Genomic DNA, 13,268 nt, shown 5'->3' on the forward strand with positions numbered 1-13,268 from the left:
CCACACCTCCTCCCCTGATTTGGCTGCTGGAAGGGCCGGTGCCCGAGAGGCCACAACAATTAGATTTAATCCTCAGCAATACATGAGAATCCGTCCTTTCTGAGCACAAAGCACCCCAAACCGAACCCTCTCTTAGTATGGCATTGGGCCTGCCAAGGGGAGCTTCTGCGTGGCTTAGATCTGGACTTCTCAAAAGTGGGGAGATACAGAGGGGTGCCCACCCTTATTTTTAATCTAATCAGGCCTAGGCAGGCAGATGGAAAGCTCTGTCCAAACTCCGTGGGATTTGCTGCTTCATTTTTGCTGCCGCAAGACAGTTGCTTTCCCACAAAGGAAAATAACTATTCTGGTATATAGATTAAGCATCAATTATTTAAAAATGTATATATGTCTTCCCTAGTTGAGGCAAGATTCGTTCATGCCAGGTCATATGGGAGTGTAATTAGAAAAATGGCATGGATCCAACCCTCCTCTAAAGTGTTGTGGTCCACCAGCGGCCAGAGAAGCTGGCAGAAGATTGGGACAGTAGGGAGGTTGGGGAGGAACCTGGACCAGTCCTGGAGTCTGGGGAAGGCTCTGATGAGGGCTCTGTGTCAGAGGCAGAGAGGGGGCCAGAGCCGTCTCGCAGTTATCAGCTGCCTTCGGAGTCAGACATCAATGAGGCAGAAGAACAGCTGGAGCCTGTTCCCAGTGTGCACATGCGCAGAGTTGCCAGACGAAGGGAAGAGCTAAAGAATAGGAGTTGACTTGAGAGTAAGGCCACAGGTGGACGATGAATGGCCCCTCCCAAAGGAAATAAAAGAGGAGCAAAAGGGGAGTGGAGTTTGCAGGAGACCATTAGTTCGCTTCATTGGTTTGTGACTCTGAAACTACTTGCCAAGTTTTGCAGATCTCGGCCTGGCTGTTCTCCAAGACAGATAAGGTCTGTGACTGTAAATCCTCCTTGGTAACTTCAAATGAACTTTAGAAAAAGAGCCTCAAGCAAGTCTGAACTACCAAGGGCGCTCTGGCTGTCTAAATGGCTGCGGCCTAGCGCCCCTTCCTGCCAAACTGGCACCCCCAGAGTTGGCCAGCCAGCCAACCATCCTCGGCCCTAGAACATCTTTGCAATGACATCATCTCTTCAAAGTATGCTTTCTCGCTCGAAACAGGGCAGCAATTCCATCCTAAATGTCTCATGCCGGGACCAATCTTTCCCACAACCATTCTATTTCCAAAAAGATTTCAGAAATCACCTGATAAACTGAAATTAGACTGATGGAGGTTTCTGATGGGCGGAGGCTGGTTTTTGGCAGGCGACGTTTTCGTTGAGGGGGCGGGGGTTGCATATTTCGCAGGAGTTGCTACAACTTCGTAGACCGGCCCGTCGTACATTCCTCGGGAAACACCCTGTAGTTCCGTTACCTGCAGGGCACAGAAAGAAACACCACGTATATGCAGCACAATGCAGTGAGACATGTGCAGATCTGTAACTTGGGGGAAACAAAACAGCCACTTCACAAACGGGTGGCGCAACTTCGGAGAACAAACCCATCCGGATTAGATTCAGCAGTCCGTCTGCATTTAAAAGACAAAGCCCACTCTTTTGAAGAGGGCAAAGTCCACATTTTGGACAGAGAGGACCGCTGGTTTGGAAGAGGGGTCAAAGAGGCCATCTGCGTCAAAACTGAACAGCCCTCTCTCAACAGAGGGGGAGGAATACAACATTGTCTATCTCCAGTCTACAACACAGATCCTTTCAGCAGTTCCAAGAAGACTCCACACCCATTTGCACCACTCAGGTGACCCTGAGGACAGAGATAAACTTCCAAGCAGCCTCAACGGCTCTCTAAATAGAATGCAAATGACCAGTTGTCTGCAAGGAGTATCAATCCTTCCCTCCAGTCAGAAGCGAAACGGCCACTCTTTTGAAGACAACAAAGTCCACATTTTGGACAGAGAGGACCGCTGGTTTGGAAGAGGGGTCAAAGAGGCCATCTATGTCAAAACTGAACAGCCCTCTCTCAACAGAGGGGGAGGAATACAACATTGTCTATCTCCAGTCTACAACACAGATCCTTTCAGCAGTTCCAAGAAGACTCCACACCCATTTGCACCACTCAGGTGACCCTGAGGACAGAGATAAACTTCCAAGCAGCCTCAACGGCTCTCTAAATAGAATGCAAATGACCAGTTGTCTGCAAGGAGTATCAATCCTTCCCTCCAGTCAGAAGCGAAACGGCCACTCTTTTGAAGACAACAAAGTCCACATTTTGGACAGAGAGGACCGCTGGTTTGAAAGAGGGGCGAACAGGCCATCTGTGTCCAAATTGAACAGCCCTCTCTCAACAGAGGGGGTGGGGGATACCACATCATCCATCTCCAGTCTACAACACAGATCCTTTCAGCAGTTCCAAGAAGGCTCCACGCCCATTTGCCCCGCTCAGGTGACCCTGAGGACACAGATAAATCTCCTAGCGGCCTTAACAACTTGCTCAGAAGATGCAAATGACCAGCTGTCAGCAAGGAGTATCAATCCTTCCATTCCCCACCATCCAGGTGAGAGCTGGAGAAGCTTCTTTGAATGAGAAGCGAAATGTCTTCAAAGAAAAAACCAGAAAGTCCAGTTGCCTCTTGAAGAAGCACCTTTGGGACAACCATGACCTGGAGGACTGAGAATCTCCATAAACAAACATGTATTCATTCTCAGTGAAGAGGTGTTTACTTGTGTCTCTTTAACAACACAACTGCTTTGGCTTCTTACTCTCCTGTAGGCAGGGCCGGATTTTCCTATAGGCTAACTAGGCTTCAGCCTAGGGCCTCAAGATCAAGAGGGGCCTACATTCAAATTGTTAGCAAAATTAAAATTACACTAATCTAAAAACAGTGAACACTAAAACACTGAACCGAAAATAAGGAGAAATTCTACGCATAGGACTAATAAACAAACATAAAAATGTATTGGTTAAGATTTGATTTGATTTTGATTTTATTAACATTTGTAGGCCGCCCTTTTCCCTGAGGGGACTCAGGGCGGCTCACATAAAATCAGGGAGGGGAAGTACAAACAATGACATAGACACATATAATAAAAGTAATAAGCAACATACATTCATCATTCGGGAGGGGTAACTATCCTTGTCCCCAGGCCTGACGGGCTAGCCAGTTCTTGAGGGCTGTGCGGAAGGCCAGGACGGTGGTGAGGGTACGAATCTCCACGGGGAGTTCGTTCCAAAGGGTCGGGGCTACGACTGAGAAGGCCCTCCTCCTTGTAGTTGCCAGCCGGCACTGGCTGGCCGATGGAATACGGAGGAGGCCCAATCTGTGTGATCTAATTGGTTGCAGGGAGGTGATTGGCAGGAGGCGGTCTCTCAAGTATCCAGATCCACTACCATGCAGGGCTTTATGGGTGACTAATAGCACCTTGAAGCGCACCCGGAGATCGACAGGTAGCCAGCGCAGCTCGCGGAGGATAGGTGTTATGTGGGTGAATCGCGGTACACCCACAATCACTCGCGCAGCCGCGTTCTGTACCAGCTGAAGTCGCCGGATGCTCTTCAAGGGCAGCCCCATGTAGAGCACATTGCAGTATTCTAGTTCCAGCGCCGCGGCAGTTGGGGAGCCCGCCCACGTTCCCGGCACCGGCGGTCGGGCGAGAGGCGCGGCCGCTCCCAGTAGCCGCCTCGTCGACGCGGAGCCCACCAGCGGCCAGGCAGGTGAGGGCAAGGGGGCCGAGCCAGGCAGCTGAGCGCAGCAGGGGAGGCGGCTGGCCTCGCTGCCTTTGCTGCAGAGCAGAGCCGCCCTCCGTCGGGAGGCCAGCTATATATATTGATATATATCACAGTAATGATGTATTTTATTGTCTCTCGTGTAATTTACAAACTTAAAAATGGGAGGTGAAAGGACCTCATAAGTGGAATAGCCTAGGGCCTCTTTTCATCTAAATCCAGCCCTGCCTGTAGGTGATCCTAAATAAGTGAGAAGCAGTGTTCTGGACCTCAGGCCACTCAAATAGACCAAAGCTGTCAGTGTTATCCGATTGTGTCCAGGATATATCTCTTAAGAAGGAAGTATGCTATTCCCTTCTTAAGTACACATGTAAACTGGGTGAAGCAAGACTTAATAGCAGTAACTGGGAGAGGGATCTTGGAGTCTTAGTGGACAACCTGCTAAGTATGAGCCAGCAGTGTGCAGTGGCAGCCAAAAAAACCAATGCAATCCTAAGCTGCATTAACAGAGAGATACAATCAAGATCAAGTGAGGTGCTAATACCGCTCTGTAAAGCCTTAGTAAGACCACACCTAGAGTATTGCGTCCAGTTTTGGTCACCACACTATAAAAAAAAATGTGGAGACTCTAGAAAGAGTGCAGAGAAGAGCAACCAGGATGATGAGGGGACTGGAAACTAAAACATATAAAGAACGGTTGCAGGAACTGGGCATGGCTAGTCTAGGGAAGAGAAGGACCAGGGGAGACAGGAGAGCATCTTCCAATATTTGAAGGGCTGCCGCAGAGAGGAGGGGGACAAGCTATTTTCCAAAGCCCCCGAAGGCCACATAAGGAACAATGGATGGAAACTGACCAAAGAGAGATTCAACCTAGAAATAAGGAGGAATTTTCTGATCGCACGTCGAGGACTACTTATAATTAATGAAAGCAAGTTGTGTAATATTAAAAGGTGACAAGGAAGTGAGTAAACATACCTTATTCCTAGTTTTGATCCGTTGATAAAGATACTCTGGAAAGGAATTCCGCGGGATAAAGGAGCCCGTTCCTTTCCTCACCGTGAGATTCCCATCCTCGAACACAACCTTCCCTCGGCTAATAACTATGTAGGGAGCCCCGCGGCATTCCATGCCTTCAAAAATGTTATATTCAACAACCTAAAGAATGACAACAATATATCATTATTCCTGAACATCTAGGCATGCTTTTCCTTGCATTAATTCATAGGCCCGTGTGAGGTTCTAATAACCACTAGGTCAAACTGCCTAATGTTTTGGATTCCGCTTCGGCCGAACTGGTAGTGGTTTGGCGGCCTGCGTCGCTGGAACCGGCAGTGACCCAGGCCTGCCACGCCCCCAAACCAGTCCTCCTATGGCGGTGCCATCTTGATTTTTTGGTTCTGCGCAATTTTAATTGGACAAATTTAATTTATTTTCATTTTTTTAACATTTTGTGCATGCGTGGGCATATTTATGTGCCAATGTGCACGGACGTGGGCGAAGTGAGCACACTCGCGTAAAATTTGCCCGCACACTGAACCGGCATTAATGCCGGCAGCAACCCACACCTGCTCAGCTGCATTCAGGTTCCCGGACTCCACCCAGCAAGGGATTATGGGCTCAGTTAAAAGAGGATGATTTCAGTTTAAGTCCAATAAAGACTTTTAATGTTTCATATTCTTCGCAGCATAGAAACCAAGAAATGGGATACCTAATTTTGTGGATAAGTTTGTGTATTTCACTCCTTTCTAATCATGTAACACGTATGTTTAAACAAAAAAAAAACACACAGACTGGAAAGAACAAAACAATCCTTTGCAAGTTCAATAAACCTTCCCTAATATTCCACTTCCATAATTCTTGTTGAACATTTTACTGGTTTGAAGAAAGAAAGGAAAAAAAAAGATTTCATCACAAATCAAGATTTTAAAAGCTGAAGCCTTTAAACTTTCCTCCAGAAATTGTGTGAATGCTCCAACACTGGAAGTTTTTTAAGAAGAGATTAGACAATCATTCGTCTGGAATTTGTGCATGCACGTGCATTCCGGTTTGAGCACTTGGTGCTGAAAGAGTTCGCCATCACTGGTATAGGGCTTCCTGCCTGAGCAGGGGGTTGGACTGGAGGACCTCCAAGGTCCCTTCCAACCCTGTCCTTCTCAGCGTTCTATCAACCGAGGTGTTCCGTCTTACCGATTTATGGCTTTTGGCCGTGAGCGTCTTCTCCTTGTCGGGATCCCAGATCACGAGGTCAGCATCGGACCCAACTTCAATCCTGCCTTTTCGCGGATACAGATTGAAGATTTTGGCAGCGTTAGAGCTAGTGATGGCAACAAACTGGTTCTCGTCCATTTTACCTGTAGACTAATCAGAAATTGAAGCTATAGTAACAGACACAGATCTATTTTTCTACAGATTAGACCGCAGATGCTCAAACTACGGCCCACGGGCCAGATACGGCCTGCCAATGCAAGGTATCCGGCCCGCAGAGTGGAGGGATTCAGCCCCGCCCCTCGCCCCACCCCTCACCATCGGCCTTATCTTCCAGCAAGCAGCCACTCCAGCTGCATTTCTGCTTAGTCATTTCACCGGTTGAGCTGCACTTCTGAGCACGCCGCTGCTGCCGAAGGTAAGGCCGAAGCGGGAGGGGAAGGGCCAGCTGACTGAGGGAGTGATCTCGCCAGTGCAGTTACATGATCCAGAGCCGGTGGGTGAGTCAGGGAGGGGCAAGTACAGCAAGGACAAAGGCAAAATGGACTGCTAAATTGGCCACGCCCACCCAGTCACATCATTACCTAGCCACACCCACCCAGTCACATGATCACCTAGCCACACCCACCCAGTTGAGGGACTGTGAATCGGCCCCCTGCTTAAAAAGTTGGATTAGATGGTGTATATTAACAAGGGGGAAATACTAGACCATGACATTTGAAAATGTATGTGATTCCTCAGTAGATGACATCTGATTCAACAAAACTTAATATCTGGGGCCTAAAGGACCCCACCGTATTTGTAGAGAAGGAAAGGAATGATATTGTTGGAGACACAATTAGAATAACGCTGTCACCGCTTGGCTTTAGTAAAAGTTGTCAGTGTGTATGAGAGTTAGCGACTTGGCAGAGACATGGCAACGAGGCCAGCCAATGCATCGACTTGGCAACTGGGTCAGCCAATGAGGGCTGTTTGGAAACTGAAACAGTGTTTGCTGATTCAAGACCGCAAGGAGCCTGGCCATGGCTTAGCTCTGTAGCTCTGGGTCTGTGTTGAGTTGGCTGCTCTGAACTGAAACTGAAACTGTTCTCTCCTCTTCTTGTGTCTGTTTATATTTGCTACCACATAGGAAAACCTGCTTTGGGTGTTGTATATTTACTTCATGTTATATTATATATAAAGAGAAGTTAACGAATCCTGCTGAATCAGTTACCTGTGTGTGCTTTCTGGATGCGATTGCTGCAACAAACTCTGAAAAAAGTATACCTTTCACTGCAAGCAGAATCGAGGATCTCTCTTTCCTAAGTGCCCGAACTGCAACAGGCCTGACACTGTGCATCTTTCTTTTGCTCCTCCCCTTTGTTCCCCCCTCCCCTTTTATCTTTCCTTATATATTCCACTCACAACACATTTATTCCAGACCACCGTCATTCTTTCTTCAATTCCATTAACCCCTTCTGGGATGAGCGTGAAGTTTTCCTTGCCCAAAGCTTTTTGGGCTGTGTTGTAAGTACAGTGGCCGCTTCCGGTCACTTGCAGGTCTCCACTGAAAGAAAAGAAAATACACATAATACACATGTCACTTTTCGTTTCTCACAACGTATGAACACCATTGAGCCCAAAACTTAGGTTGTTAAGCGGAGACATTCCTTAAGGGAGCTTTGCCCCCTATTACGATTTTCCTTACCACGTTTGTTAAGGGGAATCACTGCAATTGTTAAGTTAGGGCCATGATGGTGACACATGCGAACACACACACACACACGCACACACACACACCCTGGAACTTCTGCCTCTTCTTGCTTAACTACCCGTGTAACCATGGAGTCACGACAGCCACCGAACTGCCAGAATCTGTCCTGGCCGAGGCTTCCCGAGAGCAGGAAGCAAACTCCTTGTCCCGACAAAAAACCCTTTTATTAATTTCCTGTGAATTCTGCTCATTCACCTCCAGCAAAGTCTTTCAAAGGAGGATTTACGATCACAGACCTTCTCTGGCTTGGAGAGCTGCCAGGCTGAGATCTGCAGAACTTGGCAAGGAGTCTCGGAGAGTCACAAACCAATGAAGTGAACTCATGGTCTCCTGCAAACTCCACTCCCCTTTCACTCATCTTTTATTTCCTCTGGGAGGGGCCATTCACTGTCCACCTGTGGCCTTACTCCCAAGTCGACCCCTGTTCTTTAGCTGTTCCCTTCGTCTGGCAACTCTGCATGTGCACACTGGGAACAGGCTCCCGCTGTTCTTCTGCCCCACTGATGTCTGACTCTGAAGGCAGCTGATAACTGTCGGATGGCCCTGGCTCCCTGTCTGCCTCTGACACAGAGCCCTCATCCGAGCCTTTCCCAGACTCCCAGGACTGGCCCATCTTCCTTCCCAACCTCCTCACTGTCTAAATCTTCTGACGGGCCACAACAGAATCGCCCTCTCAAACTCATGCCCCCTGATGAAGACATCCCTTTGCCATGGTAAACCTGGTTCCCAATTGCCCTTTTTAGTATCTCCATAACATCTCCACCGTGATGGCTGATACCCATAGTTTGCCAGCATCTATCTTGTCTTACCAGGCTAGAAGTGAGGTCAGATGATCAGGCGTGGTAGGATCCAGACTCAGAGGCGGTGAGGTCACAAACGCTGCGGCCTTCGCCCAATTCTTGTTCCAATAATGAGTGCCATCGGTCCCCAGACTGGCTGTGATTGGCTCCCCAAATACCAGAGCGCCTTGAGTGGACAAAAGACAGACCAGGGTGGATAAAAATCAATGGTGTTTTTTTAAAGAAATATCAGATTTTTAACAAATTTAAATCGGATTTCTTTTGCTTTTATCAAATTTATTTTAATCAAATGCTTTGTGACAGAACTAGGTATGGGTCTTGTGATGGGTCAGTGTGGGTCATGTCCGGACAGGGTCTTATAATGGGGTCTTGTGATGGAGAGGTCACGGAAGATCAGGGTCATTGGGAGGTGAAGTGCTGGTTGATGTTGCGGCCCACCTGCTGCCAGCGGAGCTCGCAGCAGACTCGGACGATGAGAAGGTTGGGGAGGAAATTGGGCCAGTGTTGGGGTCTGGGGTGAGCTCTGATGAATGCTCAGCATTGGCCACAGAGATAGAACCAGAGCCGTCCAACATTTCCCAGCCACTGGAGAGGCAGCTGCCTTTGGAGGACGACATGAGTGAGGAGGAAGAACAGCTGGGGCCTGTTCCAGATGCGCATATGCGCAGAGCAGTTAGGAGAGGAGAACAACGGAGGACAAGAAGTCGACTCGGGAAGCAAAGCACACGTGGACGCTGAATGGCTGCCTCTCTGGCTGGGGAATAAATAGAAGGAAAAGGGAGTGGTGGTCGTAGGAGACAACAGTTCATATTTCTGAAGATTTTGCTCACTGTGTTTCATGCATCAAAGACTGCTTGCCAGAACTTAATTTGCAGCCTTTCGTCCTGGCAATTATCACAAGGAACTAATAATGTCTGTTAATCCTTGCAGGATTAACGCCTGGACTTTTCGGTGGGTGAATGCCATTAATTCACAAAAGGGGGTTTTTCGTGACAAGGAGTTTGTTTCTTGCTTCTGCTAAGGCTGGTTCGGAACAGTTGGTGCAGGGCGATTCCATGGTTTGATTGAAGGCTCCTGCCATCGCTGGTTGGTTGTGTGGTTGATTTGAATTCTGAGGGGCTTGTAGGCTGGTTGTAGGTCGGTGTGTCTGTTGACGCAATTGCACATGGAGTGCCAGGCTTCAATCAAAGTTATCTAACTCCCACCGCGTCCTTTTAACCGGAGACACACCGGTGTGTGAAAGAGAAATAGACTCATTCGTCAAGAAAATCTGAACCCGGTACCTTTTTTCCTAGCCAGCGAGATTACATCAGCCGCGCTCCTACTCATAACTTTAGTGATATAGACGGGACAGTTGATCCGACTAGCTATGGTGATGGCCCGGAATACGGCTTCTGCTTCCAGCTATACGGCAAAGACAAAGGAAGACCAAGAGTCATTATTACCACTAAGAATGTTTACATTGATTAATTATCGTTGCTTGCTTGTTTCATTTCCATGGTGACCTGTTCTGACCCCCCTCGTCCCACACCAACACACACTCCGAGCCAGAGATAAGTTATGGCATTTAATTAACAGACAGACAGGTCCTTGGCAGCAAACCGGCACAGACAATCTTGGGCAGCAATAAACACAGATAGGCTTGGCAGCAATCCAGCCTGCCAAGCTCACAGTAATGTCCTCCGACATTCAATCCTGCGTTGACTGCTGCAAAGAGGGGCATGTGCACAAGTAGCTTTTTATAGTCCACACCCATTTGCACCACTCAGGTGACCCTGAGGACAGAGATAAACTTCCAAGCGGCCTCAACGGCTCTCTAAAAAGAATGCAAATGACCAGCCGTTGCAAGGAGTATCAATCCTTCCATTCCCCACCATCCATCCTTTCAGCAGTTCCAAGAAGACTCCACACCCATTTGCACCACTCGGGTGACCCTGAGGACAGAGATAAACTTCCAAGTGGCGTCAACGGCTCTCTAAATAGAATGCAAATGACCAGTTGTCTGCAAAGAGTACCAATCCTTCCCTTCCCCACCATCCAGTCAGAAGCGAAGCGTCTTCAAAGGAAAAAAACACCCAGAAAGTCCAGTTTCCTCTTGGGGAAAAAAGCACCTTTGGGTTCCTTTTATGTTTCAGGTATTTCTGGAAGGCAATGCAGGAATCCTCACCTCCTCAGGTCGGCTCAAAGCGTGACCTTCTGGTCCTGTTATTCCCAATGCCAGCACCCTCTTTTGCTCCTGAAACAAAAGAGGCCACAGTGATTCCTTGGGTGGGGAGGGGGAGGGGTAGAGATCCACAAATCATAGGAAGTCAGTGGAGGCTTCCTGGGCATATCAGAAGATACTGTTTTCATTTATTAATTCATGTCTCTCACCTGAGCTATCAAATCCCCATTTTCTGCGTGGACCATGATAACGGCTCCGAGACTTTTCAGGAATGTAAATGCTTCATAGAGCTGTGTGCAATTGACAGAGAAGAGGAGGAGGAGGAAGAGGAGGAAGAGGAGGAGAAGAAGAAGAGGAGGGAGGGAGGAGAAGGAGAAGAGGAGGAGGAAGGAAGGAGGAGGAAGAGAAGAAAACGAGGAGGGGGAGGGGGAGGAGGAAGAAGAGGAGGCAACAAGGAGGAGGAGAGGAAGGAGGAGGAAGAGGAGGAGAAGAGGAGGGTGGAGGAAGAGAAGAGGAGGGAGGAGAAGAAAAATAAGGAGAAGGAGAGGAGGAGGAGCAGAAGAATAGAGGAGAAGGAGGAGGAAGAGAAGAAAACAAGGAGGAAGAAGAAGAGTGATTTTACATTCTTATTGTGCTCTCAGCTTCAAATAACATGAGATTTTGAAACAGGCAAACTTTATCACATATGTTCATTATCTCTTCACTCGCAAAATAGATCACGTGACTGGCTCAGTTGAAAGACCCCACTCATGCTGGAAATAACAGTCCAAGCATTTGATTAAGCTCCACAGCCTCCATTAAAATCCCCCTGATCCTGTAACAGGACCCCAAAGAAAGCAGAAATCTAATTCGGGATAAAATGCGAGAGCGTCCAACTCAACTCACGAAGTAAAAAGAGAAGAGACAACGAAACCAAAAATAAAACACGGGTTCCCCCCCCCCCTTCTCTCTATCCTAGTTAAAAATCAGACAGATCTAAGATTTCAAATCTCTTTTTTTTTTAACAAGGTACGTACTTGGGAATCCGTCAATTGGTAGAGATCCTTGTAGCCCATGTAGACTTGGAAAGAATTGATACCTATTGAGATTTAAAAAAAAAAAGATGAATTCATTCACACACAACGTAGGTACTTCCTCCACTTATGACCGCATAAGGGGGGAGGGGGTACAATGTTGTAAGTGTGAAAAATGTTCATGTCACATTTTTCAGCATCGTCGTATCTTTGAATGGTCACTAAATGCACGGTTGTTACTCAAGGCCCATCTGCATAAGGGGATTAAAACTACCTGGTGCCATAAACACATATTTCAACCGATGATCCGCAGAGGGACTGTTTTATTTGGGGATTGATAAACTATCAGAGGCGGTTATTGATAAACAATAACAGAGATCAGCTTTTTTTTTCCCCTTAGGCAGCACATGCCCAAACGCTGAAGGGTGTAGTGAGCACACTCACAAATTGCTCTCCCCCAGAAACCCTTAGTACAAACCTTTTTCTTGCACCAGATTTTCAAGATCATCCTGGATCCCATCATACCAGTCGGTGATGTCCATGTGCAGAGAATAATCACAACAGGATTTGCTCTCTGCTGCCTCTTTCCATTTTGCAAACGCCGTTAATAAATTGGAGCCGGGCTCTGGAAGGATGTGATCAACTGCAAGAGAAAGAGAGAGAGAGAGATAGAGACAGAGAGAAAGAGAGAGAGACAGAGAGAGAGAGAAAGAGAGACAGAGACAGACAGACAGAGAAAAAGAGACAGGGAAAGAAAGAGAGACAGACAGAGAGAAAGAGAGACAGAGAGAGAAAGAGACAGAGAGGGAGACAGAGAGAGAGAAAGAGAGACAGAGAAAGACAGAGAGATAGGGAAAGAGAGAAACAGAAATAGAGACAAAGGGTGATGGGATTAAGACATAATCCAGGACATAATAGGATTATCTAGTAGTAGATCTCACTGCATTGCAAAAACTAAGGACATTGCATCAGCCAAACTTCAACCAAACCTTAACTCAGACAAACATGACCCTACATGGCCCCATGGGAGTCTGACTGCAGCCAATAGAATACATTTCTTGCACAGGAACAGGAAGCTGAAGGGCAAAGCCCAAGAGAAGGTATAAATAACCCTCATTCTCAATCCCAAACCCATTTGGTTTGGCTTCATCATTAAGCCCTCCTTCCAATCAGCCTCCATGTTTCCAGTGTCTTTCTCCCCGCTTGGAACTCAACCAGATGGACATTTCTTCCAACAAACAAAAAACAACAACCACAACCAGAAAGTCTTTTGGAAAAACACTTTTGGGGAAACCAGAGCCTGTAGGATCTCTGTAGACATCCTGTTGTGGCCTGCCAAGAGCTGGTGAGGAGGTTGGGGAGGAACCTGGGCCAGTCCTGGGGGCTGAGGAAAGCTCAGAGGAGGGCTCTGCATCGGAGGCAGAGGGGGAGCTAGACAGCAGTGAGGCAGAAGAACAGCTGGAGCCTGTTTCCAGTGTGTGCATGCACAGAGTTGCCAGAAGACAAGAACAACTAAGACAGCAGAGTCAACTTGGGAGTAAAGCCAGACCTTGAAAGTGATTGGCCCCTCCCTTAGGAAACAAAAAAGGAGTGGACGGGGAGGGGGCTTTTGCAGGAAACAATTCG

At 47.6% G+C, this 13,268-nt stretch overlaps 2 protein-coding genes across 2 annotated transcripts in view; one reads left to right on the forward strand and one right to left on the reverse strand.

Annotated features, from left to right (window-relative positions):
- WFS1 (wolframin ER transmembrane glycoprotein) overlaps positions 1 to 13,268 on the forward strand; it is a 60,095-nt gene that overhangs the window by 3,591 nt on the left and 43,236 nt on the right. The window lies entirely within an intron of this gene.
- LOC106552039 (dihydropyrimidinase-related protein 1) overlaps positions 1 to 13,268 on the reverse strand; it is a 28,467-nt gene that overhangs the window by 1,814 nt on the left and 13,385 nt on the right. The window contains exons 4-13 of the mRNA XM_087723706.1: positions 12,121 to 12,285; positions 11,646 to 11,707; positions 10,839 to 10,919; positions 10,633 to 10,701; positions 9,749 to 9,869; positions 8,475 to 8,631; positions 7,317 to 7,458; positions 5,895 to 6,065; positions 4,683 to 4,862; positions 1,236 to 1,404 (exon numbers count right to left, since the gene is read on the reverse strand). Of these exons, the coding sequence (XP_087579832.1) occupies positions 1,236 to 1,404; positions 4,683 to 4,862; positions 5,895 to 6,065; positions 7,317 to 7,458; positions 8,475 to 8,631; positions 9,749 to 9,869; positions 10,633 to 10,701; positions 10,839 to 10,919; positions 11,646 to 11,707; positions 12,121 to 12,285 (1,317 nt within the window). The remainder of the gene's footprint in view (positions 1 to 1,235; positions 1,405 to 4,682; positions 4,863 to 5,894; positions 6,066 to 7,316; positions 7,459 to 8,474; positions 8,632 to 9,748; positions 9,870 to 10,632; positions 10,702 to 10,838; positions 10,920 to 11,645; positions 11,708 to 12,120; positions 12,286 to 13,268) is intronic.

This window comes from Thamnophis sirtalis, unplaced genomic scaffold (genome assembly GCF_051295495.1).
Source record: "Thamnophis sirtalis isolate CommonGarterSnake01/CBP01778 unplaced genomic scaffold, rThaSir2_p1.2 scaffold_10, whole genome shotgun sequence".
Lineage (NCBI taxonomy): Eukaryota > Metazoa > Chordata > Lepidosauria > Squamata > Natricidae > Thamnophis > Thamnophis sirtalis.